Raw genomic sequence first — 20,416 nt, forward strand, 5'->3', positions numbered from 1 at the left:
AGAAATAGATTTCTGAAAGCTTTATCTGAAAATATCGTGAACTAAATAAAAACATATATGATGTTAAAATCATTTTCATTATTATGGCTTGGCAAATAACTTAAAACATATACAAAATAGACACATAAATAATAAATAAATAACTAAAAAATAGTTCCTTGGCATTTGTATAGACTTATTTCACACGAATGTTGTACAGTAAGATATTAATTAAATATCAATGGGGCATACCCTGAGGCCCTTCCATGGGAAGCATTGCTACCCCTGCCAACTCTTGTGCAGCGACCATCGGGCCCAAGAAGGCCTTCAGTTTGTAATGCTTGTATGCGAAAGTTTACGGTTTCATTATTAATACTGCCAGTCATGAATTTTTGTATTGAATTCGTCATCACCCACAACTCTTGGCCGCCAATTAAGTTATTGATTACTTTAACGCCGCTGGCAAATTGTAATGTTTCGGGATTCTCGGCAACAGTGATGAGATTTTGAGGTTCGTATGGAGTGCTCGTGTCCCAGCAAGCAATGGCTTGTGGATTGACCAGCCCAAAAAATAAGTTGCCGTGGTTGTCTATGGCCTGGGCGGCGCTCTGGGTATCCCTTTTCCCTATCGTCTGGAAGAATTACATTTATTACTATAAATCTGATATAAGTACAGTCAATCCTCCGATAACGAGGTACTCTGAAAACGCGGTTTTTATACTACGCTGAGCTGAAATTGCGACAGCCCTTCTGTAGCGTGGTTTTTGTTCAACAGTCCATAAGTTTCTTCCGCGCAACCTATGAATGACTATTGTAACTAGAGTTTTAATATAAGTTTTTTTTATCGATTTCATACGTTATCGATACATAATTCTTCATCTTTTACAATAATTTTATATAAAGATGCCAGTTTTTATTACAGCTGTGTACGACATTCGTTTTGGTAGTGTCAATCTTTCACAAAACGTCATAGTATTAATAGATTTTGTTTTATTTTAAATTGCCGAAGGAGAAGTTTATGTTTTCATAAAAAAATCTGATTCGCCAATTTTATGTTTTCTCAACGTTTCAAGCCATTCTGAATCAAATGAGACCAAATTTGGAAAAAGTATGTATGTGTGTGTGTGCGTGTATGCAAACAGATTTTTGCTGTAAATAGACGTTTTCTCGAAAACGGCTGGACCGATTTCAAAAATTTAAAAACCATTCTCGATGCATCTCGATGAGGACTATAGTTTGTCAGTTTTGCGCGACGATCGGCCGATCCGTTTATTTATTATATTCCTCTATAAACTCTTCAATTCAATAAACAATAATTTATATGTTTCCTCATATTTTAATATGAACTTTTAAATTTAATTAAAATAATTTATAACTTATCGTTTCCATAGTTCGCACTACGAATTAGCCTAGATTAAACATGGATTATGTCAATGAGAATTTTTTATAACACGGTTTCCATATTACGCCACTTACCGCATATTATAAATAAATATTGGTAAAATGTAATAGTCTACGTTATAACGCTAGTATATTTGGCAAAAAAATCAATATTACCTTGTAATATAAAAACTATAGAATATAAGGTAATTATTCAAAAAAAGTAAAATATGAAATTTCTCAATTTTCAAATAATTAAAAAAAAGTGTAAATTTAATAAGAATTTTGTTTGTTGTTACTACTTCTTAAATAAGATAACATTCCACATTCCAGTAATGAAAAGAATATTTAATAATAAAATAATTATATATATATTTTTTTTTGAAAAAAGCTCCTATTTTGGTATAATAAAATCTTTAATGGTGTTTTTAAAAATCGGTAATAAGTGTTTTTTAAATTATAAAAATCACAGTTTATGTTTTATGTGTATTTATCTCACAGTTTTAATGATTTGGCTCCATATTCTAAATGGAATAATACGCTTCCATTCAGTCATTACTAGGTGCATGAAATTTTTATCATCTAGGCGTATTTTTGTCGTCAATATCGATTTCAAGATTAACTGATATTTTGATTTCCCTAGGAAATTAACACGAGGATTTATACAAAAATTCCTAAATAAAAATTCTACGTCAGCTGCAGATTTAATTTTACGACATTATTGCTTCACGATAATATCTAGTATGTATATAAATAAGCTGCAATAATATTAGGCGTTAAATCAATTCAATTATTTTCCATTGTTGAATCTATGTAATAGTCTGCATCACTAGTATATTTATAAATGATGTAAATTCTAGTACATAATATGTATCAATTTTACTAAATTACCTCAAAAAGTCGTGGATTTGCATCTGGATCTTCGGTCCACATTGTGCTGTTAAGAAGTACGTCAGTTGTAACCATGTTTTCAGCATTACTTGCTAAAGCATGGAAATATAGTGTCCTTGGTTCTCCACGATGTTTATTACCATTATAACCGTTGCCATGATTAAATAAATTTTGGATGAATCGTGTATCCTTTGCTTGTTGTGGGGTTAATGCCATGCCAACAATTCCGTCCATCAAATCAAATGATTCGCCTTAAAAAAAAGAAAATGTTAGTTATATGCTTCATTTATTTATTTATTGACTGTGGCTGTGAAGAAAAAAAATATTGATGCATTTTTTGTAGATATTTTTATGATCTACAATTTTGTCTCAGATGATTTTGCAATAAATCTAACCAATCTAAGCTGAAAATCACGAAAAATTCTTTTTTTTTTATCTTTGACCCTGTGTCATTTTTTTAGCTCGCATCGGAACGATGAGGGCTTTTGAGATTTCTTTTATAATTGTATTTTAAGTAATTTTATCAAGTTAGAGCCCATTATGAATTATTGTAACGTTGAATGCTTAAATTTTACTCATTCCATATATTTCTCCCATTTGACAATATTCATGTATATTTAAAATAAATATTGTCCGGTCTACAAAAAACGAGTTCCAGCTAATCATGACGTAATACTGGTAATATTGGGGCAATATTTAAAATTTTCAATAATTAAAAATAAATATTAACCATATTAAATAAAGTATTAAAATGTGTGTATACACCGTAATTTGGCACATATAAGGTACTATCAAAATTGTGCGATACGAGATTAGATTATGTTTAAGTATCTATTAATATAAAAATTATTTTCAAAGCAAGTGAACAATTTTACCTTGAATTGTGAATGTTCCCCATTCCGGATTAGGATAAAAAAGTTTATTATTAATTCGCCAGGATCGCTCGTTTTTCAAGTCAAATACTACTAAGCCTTGTCCAGTTACATCTCCAATATAGACAAATGTATTGCTACATTTTCCGTTGCTGTCTTGGACGTCTACGACCTGAAGCATTAAATAAATGGTAAAAATAAGGTTAAATACACAACAGCTTTAATTTCTGAAAATTGATAACTATTTCTTCATTATTATTAAAATTATTATTGTTAAATGAAACCGTACATACTGGAACCATTCGGAGATCGAGGGTTCTTCCTCGATAATAATTTTGTTGTTCACTTTTACAAAAAATAGAGAAAATTATAAGTATTCTTTGCTCCACCTGAATTTAATTACTTTATTTTCAAAATACTTTGATACTTAGTTTCAAAATTTTACTTTTTCTATTACACTTACTGGAGTGACGAATAAACTGATGCCACTTTTGTATTGATCTTCTGGGAATCTGTAGCGCATTATCATTTTGTCAGTATGCAGATTAAAAACTACAAGTTGAGGTGGACAATGCTGTGTGGATCCAATCATTCCTGTATCCAATACCCACATTCTGTTGCATTTATCTATCTAAAAATATTTTTATAATGAGTATCATTAATTATCAATAATGACCCTAAAAATTTAAGCTGCGATATATAGTTCTCTAGGCTTAGTGATCATATAAGTATTAAATGAAAGGAATTAAAATATTCCTTACAATAATTTTGCAGGGGTAATTAATACCGCAGCAACGCTATTATTATTAAAAAATGTATTTAGTGAAACATACAAATGGAGAAACATTAAAGTAAAAATCACTTTACATCCTCATATTCAACGATTAAAAAGACTATATTTTCTAGATCATTTAAGATATAGATAGATTATATTTTCTAGATCATTGTCCAAATAGAGTGGCAACAACCTCGAGAATTTCTTGGGGCCCGCAAATGTATAAGGAAGTATTTATTATTTGAATTAACACGCATTAAATTATAGATAGAGTTATAGATAGACAATATAAAATAAATTAAAAAATTAATTATAGAAATTCATTACGGTCAAGTAATCCCAAGGTCAGAAAGCAAGAATGTTTATTGGAATTTGTGTGTTTTATGAATTGAGTTGTTGAAATTTACATATGTATATTGGTTATTTGTAAAAAAGACTTATATTTATTACAATATTTATTGAAATATGCGGTATTAAACATAACTATAGAAAAATATATTATACGAGAAAAAATTGTATTGGTGTTTAAATAATTGATTATGTTTTTGCTAGTATTCACATTCTCGTTTAGAAAATTTGAGGTAAATGAACTGTGAAGTTATAGTTCCTGCTTTTTAGTAATAGATTTATATCACTCATCTTAACTAGCATTGTTTAAGAGCTTGAATTTGTATTAGATGATAAAAAATATTTGTATTATAAAATACAAATATTATAATGATAAAAAATATTTGTATTATAAAGACTGTACTGGAATTTATTGAGAAACTATTATCATTTTTTAGATATTTTTATGAAGTTATATAACAAGCCAAATATTTACATATTCATAACATATCATCCTCAAATATTCGTATTGGCAAAGTTAAAAAAATAGAGATATCAATGATGATCAGTGGTGTTGTGCTAATATTTTTTCACCGAAACGCTAAAATTAAAAAAAAACGGTTCTCATGTTTGTTTCCGTTCGAAAAAAAAAACAAAAATCATTATAAAACCCATTTTGTACATATATATGTATGTTTATTAGAATAATAGGAAAGTTTAATAAAGAGTAGTTAAATTGTAAATTATAAAATTCACTTATCAAATCATTTTCTGTGTGTAGCGATTTTTTTTTCACTGCTGATGATTATATAAATATAGAAACGTGCATCTGTATGCATGTTGCAAATAATATTCATAATTTTTTTAAAACTAAATATTTGTTTTAAATTACAGATACACATTAAATTTAGACTGTAGAATGAAGAACAGGAATTATTTACCTGGTGTTTACCTAATTCGCACAGAAATTTATTTTTGGTTAGCTTGCATAACCCAAATTAATTATATAAATATATTTATATTAAGTATATAATTATATTTACTAATTATTTTAAATGCAGTTTAAGAGAATAATTGAACTAAATTGTAATTTTTTTGCAAATCGTTCTACGTACGATAGGTTATATACCTATACTCCGTAGAAGTAGAAGATGCAATCAATTTAATTATGTATTAATAATAAGTAAATTGATGAAAAAGATAACTAAATAAAACTGAAAAACCTATCGCAGATAATAAAAATTTATGAAAAGGCAAAAACTTTTCGATAACGTAACTTGCATCACATTTTAAACTAGTAAAATTAAGCGTTATGGTAGTCAGTAGTATTTAACGCTTTTGCTAAATTTTAGTCTCATATATAATATGATAAGTATAATAATATTTAACCCAGAATAAAAATATTGTAGTTTGTAAAATAGTTTAAGTGCTATTTGTATGGGTATTCAGAAAATGCGGCTAGTAAAGCTTTTCTGAAAAGAGTGAAGTTTATGTTTTCATAAAAAAATCCGATTTGCTAATTTAATGTTTTCATGACGTTTCAAGCCATTCTGAATCGAATGAGACCAAATTTGGAAAAAGTATGTGTGTGTGTGTAAACAAATTTTTTGCAGTAATTCGACGTTTTCTCAAAAACAGCTGGACCTATTTCAAAAATTTAAAAGCCATTCGATGCACCTCGATAAGGACTATTGTCGATGGGCCAAGCCGTTTCTTTAATTTGAATTTCACTTTTCTGCTAATTGAAATTGCAGAAAAGTGAAAAATCTTTCGTCCACGTTTTCAGCCCGCAATTCTGAATCGATTTTGAAAATTCAAAAACTGTTCGAAAGATATTGGTTGGGAATCGTGCTGATTAGTTTTTGGTAAAGATCGGGCGAGCCGTTTACTTGTAATAAACCGTAAAAAAAACGTTTTGACAATTTTTATTATTATTTTTTGACAGATACCTCATAGATCAGACTGAAATTTGTTTAACTTTAAAAATTCGTCAAAGTTTGAGAAAATGAGTAGTTTTTTTGACGTTAAAATTAAAATTAGATTTTAATAACGATTTACTTGGTATAACGATAGAGTACTTGGTCTTAATTAACATACTAAACGTGAGTTTTGTCCACAAATTATTCATAATATATTATATTTTGGTACGTACATCGACCCGGAACACAGATGTTAAGCCGTTGCAATTCCGGCCATGACTGGAATGCCAGGAATAATCTGGATATGCCGCCAACATTGGTCCATTAGCGGCTTGCTGCCTCGTTACTGTAGTAAGTGTCATTGGTACCCCATTTGAAAACCTCGGTATTGTAACGAATATCCTAGAACCTCCATTTTCTAAGAAAATAATTTCATTAATATCATAACAACTCTAATATGTAAATTAAACTGATTCAAATGCAAATCTATAAATGTGTTAATCTTTAGCAAGAAACTCAGTAGGATATTTAAAATTGCAAATTATATGAAAATCCATATGTATTCAGCATATTTTTTAGAATATCAGTGCTTAATTTATATACCAAGAACCATAATTCATTGTCAGCAATATGATACATTGCTCTGAATATTTTGTACCCGGAAGTGTAATTCAGTTAACCAGGTGCTGTGTTAATTATCTGTTTCAGTAAATAAAATATATACAATTATCTTGAATTAAATATAAAAATTATTTATAAAACCATCAATTTTAAAATATTTAATTATAATTTTTAAAATAAATTCAATGTAAATTTACTGTGAGTGTAGCATAGGTCTATAAGAATTTCATTAGAGCATGACAAAAACTGTTTTCATAGGTAACAGAAATGAAAGCAACTTTCCATTTCCCTTGTGAAATAAAGAGATGTAATAGTCTCCAAACGCACCTGAGTTTTTGGCTTGTCATCTAACAAATTATAATTTTTTTTATTTAAACTGATATTATTATAACTTGATTATTCACTAAATAATGATATTATTTTATTATTCATATTTCAACTACATGACATTAGTAAAAAACTACAAGCAGTCAATGAATGTATGTTAATTTTAATTACATGAAGTTCTTCAAACGCAATTACACAATGAGTGAAGTTGCAAAAAACAATATTTGTTTAGGCGTTGTTTAACATAATCTACAGTGTGAACGAATATTACAGAATTCATTAATTGGCAATTACATCATTTCTCTAATGAAGGTTCATTTCTAAATGCTAATTACAATGACAAACCGATGTTATATTTGAAGTATGACTTGAATTACATTATTGTTTTTAAATATTATACATATTTTTAATGTTATTATGAATATATAATTTATAATTTATCATTGTATAAATGTGTATATTGGTTGACATTAATGAATGTGTGCATCACGAGTGTTACCATATTACTAATAAACATTATTCAAAAGTGTTATATGATGTATTTATTTTTACTTAACGTAAATTTGCTACCTTTTACAGTAACAAATAAGTTTTTTTTTTAATTTATTTTTATTGGTTTCTAAATTACAACAAGCCACTTACAGTCTAATATAAATCGTTTTCTAATATTGTTTGTCTAAAATTAGGAGTTTCATTAAATTTGATGTTATGGGCTCAATTTACTCTTTCACATTTGTTGACAGAAACAATTACCCGTAGTACCTACTATAAAGTAATATGAGTTTTAAAATTATTAATATATTATTAAAATTATAATATATATTAACCGTGATCCTAATTATTTTATTTGTAGTTTTGTAGGAAAATATTAAAGTTTTCTATAAACTGCGTAAATATTTTATGCTTGATTATATTTTGTTCTTTACTAGCTCAATGAATAGCTAGATACTTTCTTCGTGCTTTAAAAATATTAAATATTAATTCAAAAATGTTTAGTATTGTGTATTAAATTCAAAGTTAGTGCGTGTGACTTATCCTGTAAATCATTGTATCATTTATAATTTATATGATAAGGCTAATTATGTGTCGAGACGGATATAATTATTTACAGCGGAGAATCAATTTATCGGTGTTTAGTTATGAAAACTGCAATTATTCGGTTTGTCAACTACAAACAAACAACTTTGAAGATTAACTGTAAGTGACGGACACATGCCTAGCATTATGCATTAACCAGAAATATTTCCAATATGCATATATTTAAAAGCTATAATTTAAGTTATAAGTTATTTCATAATTGTGAGTTACAATTTGCCCATATTTCGAAGACATTCAATAATTGTTTTGATATTTTATTGTATGGCTTGTATTTATAACGCAACCCACTAGTTGTCCTATTCTAATTGCGACTAATTATGACTTAATATTACATTTTTTGAATTCATATTTTTATATGCAACATATTTACGAAAAGCAATTTTTCTTTGAAATTATATAAAATACGATTGAATCTAACTTAAAAATCCCTTTACTTTAAAATATTGTTATTAAAAAATTCCTAACTTTACTTATTTTTGAGATATTGGTAGCGGACCTTTTTACCAGCGGACTTTTAAGCTCCGCTCTCCCCAATTTTTTTTCAACTATATATTAAAACAAAAGAAAATTATAACATATTTTTCAGATTAGATGAACATTCGATAGTGACAAATGAGTGCAAACGTCTGAGGTCCCCCACTTTGAAAATATTTAATATCTTTGATGCAACACGGACTCCAACTAATTGTGAAAAGGATTTTATAGTATAGAAAAAACATAAAAAAATGTTTTGAAACAATTAATTGTTCTTATTGCTAAGAAAATTGCAAAAATTTTAAATTACTTTAAAGTTGACTCGAAAATGAGTATAATAAAAAAGCCAATACTGATGTGATCAGTACAACTGGATATAATTAATTTAACAGAGGAAGTTCATGAAAATTGAGTAAATCATCTGTAATTCAATCGTAAATATTTATATTAGGTAAAAATTTATTTGAGCGAAACCCTGAAATACGTGTCAAATGATTTTATGTGTAATATCTGTAAAAAAATTTTAGACCATTCTAAAATGTAACATCTAATTTTGCTCAAAATCCATGCAATTTGTAAAAGAATGGCCTATGGTTGAATGAGTTTATTAAAAAATTTTGATTAATTTAGAATTTCGATATATTTTTTGATTTTAAGCAAACCGAGAAAAACAATAAAACAATCAGAAATTTAGAAGTTTATATTTTATAACTGAAAGTTGCACAGTTTTGTTGCTAGTAGCTTTTTTGTTACAGTAAATCTTAGACAAATGTTTAACTGTTGTTATGATTTGATGTAGAAATTAAATAAAGGTTATAAATTACCTTTATAATCCACAGCAACATCAATGGGTAACGAGGCACCCCTTTCGTAGAGTCCATTCTGGAGAGCGTATTCACGCAAGTGTCTTGAGGGAAATGCGAATTCCAACTCGCGCCATTCATGTACTAGTTTTAGGTCAACGCACATAACCAAAGGAGGGCCAATTAGAAGAATAGCAACCCATTGAATCAGCATTTCTAATGTATATATTCTGTAAAAAAATATTGATATTTAAAGCCTATTCATTTCAAAATGAACATGTTATTTACTATGATCATCAAAAGCCATTTGTTTTAAATATATAGAGAAGCCAGAAACGTTTGTAACAGTTTTTTTTCATATAAATTAATATATCTTGAGATTCTCTGATTATATTTCTATGAAATAAAGATAGGCAGATGCTGTAAATATTCCTCTACCGAATTAAGTGAAAATGATTACATAACCATTTATTATTATTTGTTAAATACAAAAAGTGCAGTGTAACTTAACTAGTTTTTGGAGTAACTAATTGTAATATCTACCGGGGCAAGTAGTAATGACAAAAAACAATAATAATACCTCTGATAATTTGTTCTTTGCTTTCTTTAAGAATATTGACATGTTTCTAATAATAAGTAATTCTTTTTATAAATCAACGTAATCTATTTTTTACAAAAATAATAAAAATATATGTAATAAAAATTCTTATCATATGTTAATGATCAAATTATAAATAATACAAATAAAAGATATTGTGCCCACATTTTACAAAAACGGTACATTCCACCCAATGTTCTTTATTTGAATCTATATATACTTTACTGCATACCAGACAATACCATTATTGCATGTTGCTATTACCCCCAAGAGTTTGTTACAACTAACCCCAGATGTGATTTTTTTTCATTATTCAAGATAACTATTTAAACAAATCAGCAATCACAAACATTATCACACACTATCAAAGATTGATAAACTTAGTCAATAATATCAACGCAAAATCGAAATTTTGTGATAGTCATGTTTATATTGCCCATAAAAAATGACGCACCTGCACAGTTCTGTTTACTGCGTCCGCTTGCGAGACAGTAGCTATGAGAGTATCATGCAGTATGAGTTAATCATTGTTTACATGTCCAATCAAAACAAAAAAATAATTTATTATTGTTTAAGATTCTATTGAAAAATGCCTATTACTACTTACCCCTGTTATAAGAAACATCTATCACTCCTACTTGTATCAATATGAAAAAACTATAAAAAGTCTCTATAAATAAACAACTTAATTAATTATTGCGCATTCTTTCATTGATAGTTATGAATGAAAACAACTCATTTTTTTTAAAGTCTACGAACACATTAGCTTAACCATACTTTGCAAAATTTGCGGACCTTATCACAAAAGTACTCACAATCAGGTAATTTTATGCTAACAGAATTGACGGATTAATGTTAAAATGATTTTTTTATCCAATACAACATCTAATCAATATAAATACCCATATTCACGATATATATATATATATATATATATATATATATATAAATACACAAAATATACCGGTTCGCGCAATCGTGTATATAAATTATACTACACAATTGCCTCGTCACGTGTTGTCTAGAATGATAATTGTTTAAAAAAGATGAACATCAGAATTTAACTTCCATTGCCCTCGAACGTAATTCATGTAATGAATCCGGAATGAGTTATAAAAATGAATAAAAACATAAACATTTAAATATTTTTCAATTCCATGGAGTATTGCAACATGAAAACTGGTTCTTAGTAGGTGTATCCGGTAATATATAAGTGTTATAAAATGACAATTAGCAACAATTTGTCATTTGTGTGATTTATGCTTATATATTGTTATAACACACACACATAAATATAAATATATATATGTGTGTGTGTATGTGTGTGTGCTAGGCTTAAAGGTCCGCGGGTAAAAATGTCCACCATCGATATCTCAAAAACAAGTAAAGTTAGGAATTTTATATATATGCTTTAACCACTTCAGCTGAAAAAATTATACTAAAAATCATAATGTATATATACGTATGTTTTTTAACTTTTATTATTAAGAGTGTTCGTAGCCTTGCAACACAAAATACCGAGTTCAGATCCTGCGATGCATAAAACATGCTATCAAGCAGTAGTGATATCTATTTTCATTCTAATATGTTTTCAAATGAATTTAATCATTTGAAATTACTGTCGAAAACCGTAAAGTCAAAAATACAAATTTGATGTATGTAAAAATATAAAATATACATATATAATATATATATATATATATATATATATATATATATATATATATCATTGATTTTTTTTTTAAACCTAATTTATGTATTGGATTAGGAATTCACCGCCTGCAACCCATAGATCTTTGATAGATATTTAAATGCCATTTTATACATATTAATGAAAACTTGAAAATGCTTATGTCACTTCTTAATCATGATAAAATATTATAATTAAGAAAAGAATAATTTAAAATATTTTTTTTTTTTTTATTTTATTTGAAGCGATCAGAACTTATGGGTTCTATGAGCTGTTGTGATTAATATCTTACAAACTACGTTTGTTTTATTACAGATGGCAACCCAAACAGTTGTCACATCTCTGTATGATAAATTTTTATTACAATCTCTGTAATAGGGCAAGTATGGTGCAACAATGCCGGATGAGGGCTATTTTCACTTGGAAACATATTGCTATTTATATTTCCAAGTAAAAATCGTTGTCAATGTTGCCTGACAACAGGCTGCTCAAAGTGGATATTGAACCCGGGACCTCTGAAACAAGTCCCGTCGCACTTAACCGCTTACCTACGGGCGAGCCCAATTTAAAATATATGCTCTTATATTGATTTAACTTATGGGGCATGGCATCTATTCAAGTGATAAATTTGAAACCTTTCAGATTTGTAAAAATAAAATAGAGAGCGAATTCGATTTTCGGTTTTAAAATTTTAATCTTCTGAATATTTATTAGCAAAGCTTAATTCTCGAAAACTAAATTTTTGTTTTATTTTTATTTTAAAAAATTTAGGTTTCTTTAAAAAACATCAAATTTGGACAAACATATAATACAGATTAACGAAATGTTTTAAAATCAATTCATAATATTTTATAAATTATAAAAAAAAATTCAGTTTATTTTTTTTAATAAATTTCAACCGTTATACCTGTATTTATTGTCTGGAACTATAAAAATGATTAATAGCAGATTTAGATTTAAAATTCCAAATCATGTATTTCATTAAATAGGTTAAATTAAAATAAATAATTAAAAAATATGAGTTTATTACCCAAGGGTATTATAACAATGTTTATAAATATAGTTATACTTAAACAAAAGGTTTTGTTTAATAATTATATTTATTTGTTACGTTAATAAAATGCGACAAAAATTAAATTCGTATTAATTAAACTATTTTTGAGATTTCGTAGAACAGAAATCATAAATGTAATGCAGCCTTGTTTTTGAGTAAAGTGAGCAAAATCCGTAAAAAGTAAAAATATAAACAAATAATTTTTAGATATGAATATTGAGAAATTTTTAACTCCTTCATACATTTGAACACTGAATATATTTACTAGTAAATACAAACTTTCAAAAAATTTAAAAATATGCAAGTAAAATTAATAAAAATTATTATATATAAAAAAATAATAATCATTATATATATATATATATATATATATATATATATATAAATATATATAATCATCTAAATGAGTTGTATAAATGTTTTTCTATGTCAAGATCTAGCAATTTGTCGAATAATATGATGACATCTAAATCTAGTTAGTGTTTTAAATCTTCAACAATAGAAACAATAATATATATATATATATATACATATTTATAATTATATATATATCAATATATAAATTATTTAAATTACCTCCATGACATGTTTTTTATCTTATTATGCCACAAATGACATAGGTAAATAATGATGACATAATATGTTATCATTCTGAGCACATATAGGTCACATTACCTCTCGACCCATATTAAAATTAATTGCAAGCCTATTTGTTTATAGTTTTACACTCTGTTTAATGAAAAACAATGAGATTCTATCAAACTCTCGAGTGTTATTGTTCAATATGATATTTTAAACTCCCAATACGAATCAAACACCAATTGAGTACTTTTCACTTCAAATATTTGTTGATCGATACGCACAAACTTAAATGAAACTGGAAAAATTCATAAAAAATCCTTTGATTATCTCTTGAACGCTTATCGTTATTTGCCTCTTAGAAATATTTTTGTGTATTTATCAAACAATTCATAAAAGAATGTCGCTGAACGTACCCGTTACATAAAATAAATAAACCTGTTGTGCTGTAAAACAATGTATGAAATTATTACATAAATACGAGTTTCTATGTATTCAGAAGGTATGAGTATATCGGAAATATATTTGCCCAAACTTGAATATATATTTTAATAATAAATTTCCAATATGATTAAAATAAGAACAAAAAATATGTAAATAAAATAGGAAAAAACCTCATAAAATTTGCCATTCATAATTAAGCATGTATTAATAAATTAAAGATATTTTTCTTAAAGATGATTTAATAGTTAAAAAAAATTAATTGTTTATAATTATTAGTTGAATAAACTGTTTATTTTGCATCTTTAATTGTATTAAATTCCTGTAAATTAAACAAAAATCTTTTGTTGTCGCATATGAACAGAAACTTCCGAAAAGTCTACAAAAAATAGAATAATTATAGAAAAATAAAATAGTTTTATTTGTCATATATAAAACGGATGCAAGAGAAAATAAGCTCATTTTCAAATTAACTTTTGTCATTTTAATAAATTATTTCTTAATTGTAAGAAAATTAATATGGCATTTTTCACTGCCTTATTATCTTCTCCATTTATTCACAGGTGTTATATGTTGGTTCACTTTTTTATGGTAATCACAATAAAAGAATAGCTATCATTAATAAAATCATTTTTTAAACATATTGCTAAAAAATTAAAAATATTGTTTTCATTTTGATTGAATTGATTAAAATCAGTTACTTGATGGTAATTAAAAAATAATATAATAAACTTTTTCGTTTTATTATAACTTCTTATGACTTTAATATCATTAGATATATTTACTTTCAAGGTCTTGTTGGGCCAAAATCAAAAATAATAATGCGATACTAGGGGAGATTGGGTACGGTTGTGCCAGGGTATGGTAGTAAGAGTCATCATAACAGCTAAACTATACTGATTTTGAGATAGGATAGAAAGTGAGAGAGATGAAGTATGTTTGTTTGAACAAGTTTACATTATTACTTTCAGTCAGTGCCTTACATTAACATGATCTGTAGACCGCATTTCTTTTAAAAAGTCGAGTCGGGTCGAGTCTATAATTGACTCGTTAAGTTGCTGTACAAGTCTTATTTTGAGCCTAAATTGAAACTTTTTCGCAGATGTCCAAAAGATTTTCTGATGATGTGTGTACTACAAAAATATACTTTAGTGCAAATAGAATTTGTTTATTGAGAGCTTTCAGAAGAATTTGCTGAACTTCTATTCAAAATTATAATGTGTTAGCGGTGGGTGTTAAATGTTAATTTATCTTATACAATTATTATTACAAAAAATTATTTATTATTAAAAAAAATAATTATTACAAAAATTAATATAAAAAAATACTGTTTAAAATTGTTTGTTACCCTGTAGACCTAAAACATTCAAGCATCAAGCATTTTTGCAGATACGAGTGTAAAACTAAATTTCATATGTGGTAATATGTATTACTTCTAATAGTTTCATGAAAAATTAGTGCCAAGTATTATATTTTAATAATTTGATTAATTTAATAAATAATTAAGTTTATCAAATTTGTAATGTATGATTTATTTCTGAAATAATAAACCATAAAAATTTAGTATTATACAAACTTCCTTTTTAGTTAAAAAAGTCCGGACTCTATTGTTTTTGAATTTGTAAGTGTAAATTTTTGGACGTTATGTATGACGCATATAAGTTCCCGGATATATTGCATTACCTATTAATAGATATATAATTTATTGCTGTTACATATGAAGAACTATATAATTATGTACTATATGTCTATATAATATAAAAAATAACACAATTTAATACAAACTGTGCTCTATAAAATTGTCAAAATTCTTCATTTGATTGATCAGAATCAGTTTGTGTGTGCCTTATTATTATATTATGCGACTGTATTTTTAATATGCAAAATACAAATAAAAAAAATACACCCATTCATTATCTTGACAAAATCACGCATTAAACTTTTTAAATTGAGACTATATTTTTTATTCTTAAAGATAAACGATGCTGATTAATAAGCATACGAATAAATAATTTTTAAGGGATATTTAAAAACGCGATACTAAAAATGATAAAAATAATTATTCAATGGAAACTTCAATTCCCAGCTCTATAATTCTATTTTACTCTATAGTTTATTGAAGTCCTATAATATTAATTTCACATAAGTCTATTTGGTACGTTTCTTGCATATTACAATAATAATTTTGTTTCAAAGAAAATTCTATTCCCATATTGCATACTTCTATTTTACAATCAATTTTATATCACCTGAAAGTGAAAATAAGGTTTAATAAATATACCAATCAAAAATATGCAAATCTCTATGGTAGAGTTTAAATATATATTTGAACTTTTTTGAAATGCAATAAAACTTATAACAGTCTTTGAGCTGTGATGTTGTGGTAAACCTTCTCCTAATAATCTTTCAAGTAATTTTTAAAATTTGATAATGTCTATTAAATTTGATGCAACATTTTTTTTCACTATTTCAATTTCACTACTGCTTGATATCAGACAGACCAAGGTGGGTAACGAACTTGAACCCTGTGCTTGCAAGGTCAAAGCTCTTATCAATAGAACATAAAACGTGAAACTGTATAAAATAGAGAATTATCATATAAAAAATAGAACAATGTTTGTGGCTAATGCAATAAAAACAATGAAAAATCTATAAGTACTTTTATATTGCATAATATTTTTATTATAATTATTTTAATATAGAAACAATAGAGACCAAAACATTTAGTGAGAATGATTTAAAACTATCTTCTATAAAACTAGTATGGTTTAATTGATTACTTGTAGTAGGTAATCAATTGCTATTCATTAAAACTCATTTAATTATTGTTAACTAACCACACGATATGCAAGTTGTATTTTAAATTTTTATGGGCAATGTTTTTCTATACGTCGTCGGTCTTTTTCATAGATAAATACGTGACAATCTATCGGTCATTATTTCGTGACAATTGAACGATTTTGTTGCTATCAAAAAACTTTCAGGTAGGTTTATATAAGAATTGAAACTAATATTGTATTATTTAAAAATGGGCTCGCTTGGGTTTATATAAGAATTGAAACTAATATTGTATTATTTATTAAAAATGGGACTTGTTTCAGAGGTCCCGGGTTCGATACCCACTTCAAACAGCCTGTTGTCAGGCAGCAGTGACAACGATTTGCACTTGGAAATATAGATAGCAATATGTTTCCAAGCGAAAATAGCCCTCACACGACAATGCTGCGCCAATAAAAATACTAGCCCTATTACAGAATTTGTAATAATAATATTTCATACAGAGATGTGACAACTGATTGAGTTGCCATCTGTCAAACAGACTAGTATTAAGTCAAAATCAGCACAACAGCTTATAGGACTATTAAGTTCTGATTGCTGTTCAAAAAATATAACAGAAAAAAATCATTAAAAATATGAATATAAAGATAGTAAGCCGTTGAAATATATTTCTGTTAGAAATTATTATTGAAATATTATTCATCGCTTCAATATCGATAAGAACTACTTAGCCTTATATGTCCTATAAGCTGCTTTTGAAGACTTAACCTCATATTTTATGAGAAACAACATATCGGTTTATTATTCTCCTATATGTGGCCTTTTTTATATTAGCTCTTAAGTCTAATAGTTATCATATGACTGAATGTTGCAGCTATGCCCACAAAGTGCGATTTTCACTTGAAATCATATAGAGATATATGATCTCAAGTGGAAATTCGACATCAAAGCTTCCGGATTTCGGGCTTTGGCCGAGGCGGGAATCGAACCACCGATCCCGGGACTAGTTGGTGCTAGCCACCTCCGACTCGATAATTTACGTATGAAGGTGCGTATAAATATATTTACACCTACACTTACTCTAGTTCTTAAATTGTTTAACAACTAAATAACAAACTTGCAATAACGTATAACTTACAAAAAAATACATAGGATAGAGCGAGCGAGGCTTAAAGTTTTGCGAGTGCAATAGTTCATCACCGATATCTCAAAAACAAGTTAGGATTTTTTTAAAAACAATATTTGAATGTAGAGCGAAGAAGTTGTATAATCAGCCGTCACCTTGATTCTTCCGACGTTGCTATCGAGAGACAAAGGGAATAGTTTGAAAATCTATAACAAAAGTGTTTTCTTTGGTTTTTAGTTTTTTTGGTCGTGAGCAGTGTTGCTTAGTTCACAAGACCTTGATATAATTTTCAAGTGTACGATATTTAATTGTTTTCTAAAAAGTATTATTAATTTTAAAGTAGATTCTAGATTTGTTTATATAACCTCTATAAATGCTTACACGTGAGTGGGGTAAAAAGGACCAACTAAATTTTTACCCTGTCAAAGGCGTAATCAATATAAAAAGCAATTTTACAAGAAATAAATTAAATTATTTCAGTTATTAGTTATTTCAACTCTGCTGATAAATATTTCTGACAAAATACCAGATCAAAATTAAAGACAGTGTTATCTCTGTAAAACATGTATCCAAATTTGCAAATTTATATTTTGCAATGGTTGAATGATGTAGCAATTATTTCATAAAATCCCTCTAAAATTAAAAATAAGGCATTGGACCTGTTTGCCCCTTACCCATTCTATTTTACCCCGTCTCTGGAGTAAAAAAGGTTCAGGTGACAAGTTTTTGAAAAATAGCAAAAAATACATTTCTGTAATGATGAATTAGCTGAGAGTTTTACTGAACATAGTCAGATAGTTGTTTGTTTCATATGAAATTTGTTGTGATATAATTAGACAAATTGGACCTTTGTGCCCCGTTCTACCCTACGTAAATTATCTAAATAAAGTTCTGAGAGGTTAGTCTGTAATAAACCTTTTCAATTTTAATAAATTAAATTGCTGCGTTAATTTAACTGGACCAGGTTATCAAAAATGTTTGGTCCGCAAAAATGTGTGACAAATATTATGATGTAGTTACTTAATGCCAGAAACAATAATAATTAGCAGTGATTTTTTAAGTAATTTAAAGTGGTGGATATTAGAGTTGCGTACATGATATAAAATTCATTTGCTTATGTAAAATTGTTGTTGTTCTGGGCTGTAAGAAATAATAATAACGATACCGGTCTACTAATAACGTTTAGAAAAAAACAGTCTAATCGACAATTAAAGTAGCGATTGAAAGTGAATAGATAATAATAATAACGAATAATTTTTGTATTTTGGACAGCAACCAGAACTTAAGGGTCCCATAAGCTGTTTGGCTAATTTGACTTCGACAACGGTTTTACAAATGGAAAACCAATCAGTCGTCTCATCTGTGTGATAAATTTTATTATTACAATTTTTATAATAGGACGAATATTTTATTAATGCATCAATGCCAGATGAGGGCTATTTTTACTTGGAAACATATTATTATCTATATTTCCAAGTGAAAACGGATGTCACTGTTGCTTGACATCAGACACATGGAAACAGGATCGAACCCTGGACCTCTCATTCAGGTCCAGCCGCTCCAGCCACCGCTAACCCACGAGTTAACCCAATAATAAAGATTCGCATGTGCGTTTTACGTTAAGAATTTAATTTACTATTTAATTTATTATTATTATATTTTACAAATAACAAACGATATTCTATTGGAAATAAATTTCTAAAAAATATCCTTTGATTATCATTCATCAACAAGAATATATTTTTTTGAAAAAGCCAAATTAACGTTATTTAAAGTGGATGCAGTTATTCCTGAGAAAATATATAAAAACATCATTATGTATTTATCTAAAATGCATATCTGTAACAAATCTTCTTGAACAAAAATAAATTATAATCAAAATGAAAGAAATAGCAATCGACGAAAGAAAGTTTATCTACCCAGTCCATCTTTATGTTTATTCTAACTTTATATATATATGAATTATAACAATTACTAAATGGTTTTGTTATTTAAATTAAAAAACTAACTGTAAATTAATCTCAAAAATAAAATAAAATAATAACAATAATGATGTGTTTTACATATGTTTTTTGGAAACAAATGCTCTCAAACAAACGCTAAATGGACCACCCTGCGTGAGGAAATAATCATAATGAATACAAATCATAACATAAATCTCACCTGTATTTTCTTCTACTAAAGTAACAGTGGATGTCAATGAGTTCAATTTTTCACCACCCTACAAAAGTCTATATTTTTCGTTTGGTCAAAATACTACTAAGTATCTTTTATTTTACTACTATCACTGTACAATCGTGAAAAGCGTCAAAACGTTAGATTGGTTGAAACCATGTGGTAATACATTGACAATCGATGCGAAACTGATCTCAAGTCATCGGCGACTCCGTTTTAAAATCTTATCGTATCATTTTAAACTCGAATCGCCTGCGGGAAGACGTCACTAATTCGTACGTAAAAACCAGAGACGAATGCGCTGAATATTAGCAAGTTTCGCATCAACATTTGTACAAAAATTTACCTAGAGAACAAACAATACATGACTAGCACCTATTGTACTGTATCATAGATATTTGAACTTGAATACCTCGAAATGAGGAATATTACGAAGAGATGTCAATAGCAATCGGATATGATTATTGACCATATTTAATTACCTAAGTCGTTGAATCATATTGTATTTA

At 27.4% G+C, this 20,416-nt stretch overlaps 1 protein-coding gene across 1 annotated transcript; it reads right to left on the reverse strand.

The window, feature by feature from the left end:
• Positions 1-91: 91 nt before the first annotated feature.
• LOC113377652 (major royal jelly protein 1-like) lies at positions 92-20,064 on the reverse strand. The gene is made up of 7 exons (XM_026618036.1): positions 19,896-20,064; positions 9,488-9,696; positions 6,377-6,561; positions 3,586-3,753; positions 3,126-3,294; positions 2,251-2,501; positions 92-611 (listed from the first exon to the last, which is right to left on the reverse strand). Exons 2-7 carry the CDS (start codon positions 9,678-9,680, stop codon positions 207-209), a joined length of 1,371 nt encoding a protein of 456 aa, XP_026473821.1. The 5' UTR covers positions 9,681-9,696; positions 19,896-20,064; the 3' UTR covers positions 92-206.
• Positions 20,065-20,416: the final 352 nt, after the last annotated feature.

Source organism: Ctenocephalides felis, unplaced genomic scaffold (genome assembly GCF_003426905.1).
Source record: "Ctenocephalides felis isolate EL2017-DRISC unplaced genomic scaffold, ASM342690v1 CF-g0.4_SCAFFOLD_01886, whole genome shotgun sequence".
Taxonomy (NCBI): domain Eukaryota; kingdom Metazoa; phylum Arthropoda; class Insecta; order Siphonaptera; family Pulicidae; genus Ctenocephalides; species Ctenocephalides felis.

Excerpts from the sequence above, each read along its gene's own strand:
- LOC113377652 (XM_026618036.1), bottom strand. The coding sequence starts at position 9,680 with ATGCTGATTCAATGGGTTGCTATTCTTCTAATTGGCCCTCCTTTGGTT. Across the intron at positions 6,562-9,487 it reads TGTTGCTGTGGATTATAAAG|AAAATGGAGGTTCTAGGATA; the intron begins GTAATTTATAAC and ends TTATTTTCTTAG. Across the intron at positions 2,502-3,125 it reads GGGAACATTCACAATTCAAG|GCGAATCATTTGATTTGATG; the intron begins GTAAAATTGTTC and ends CTTTTTTTTAAG.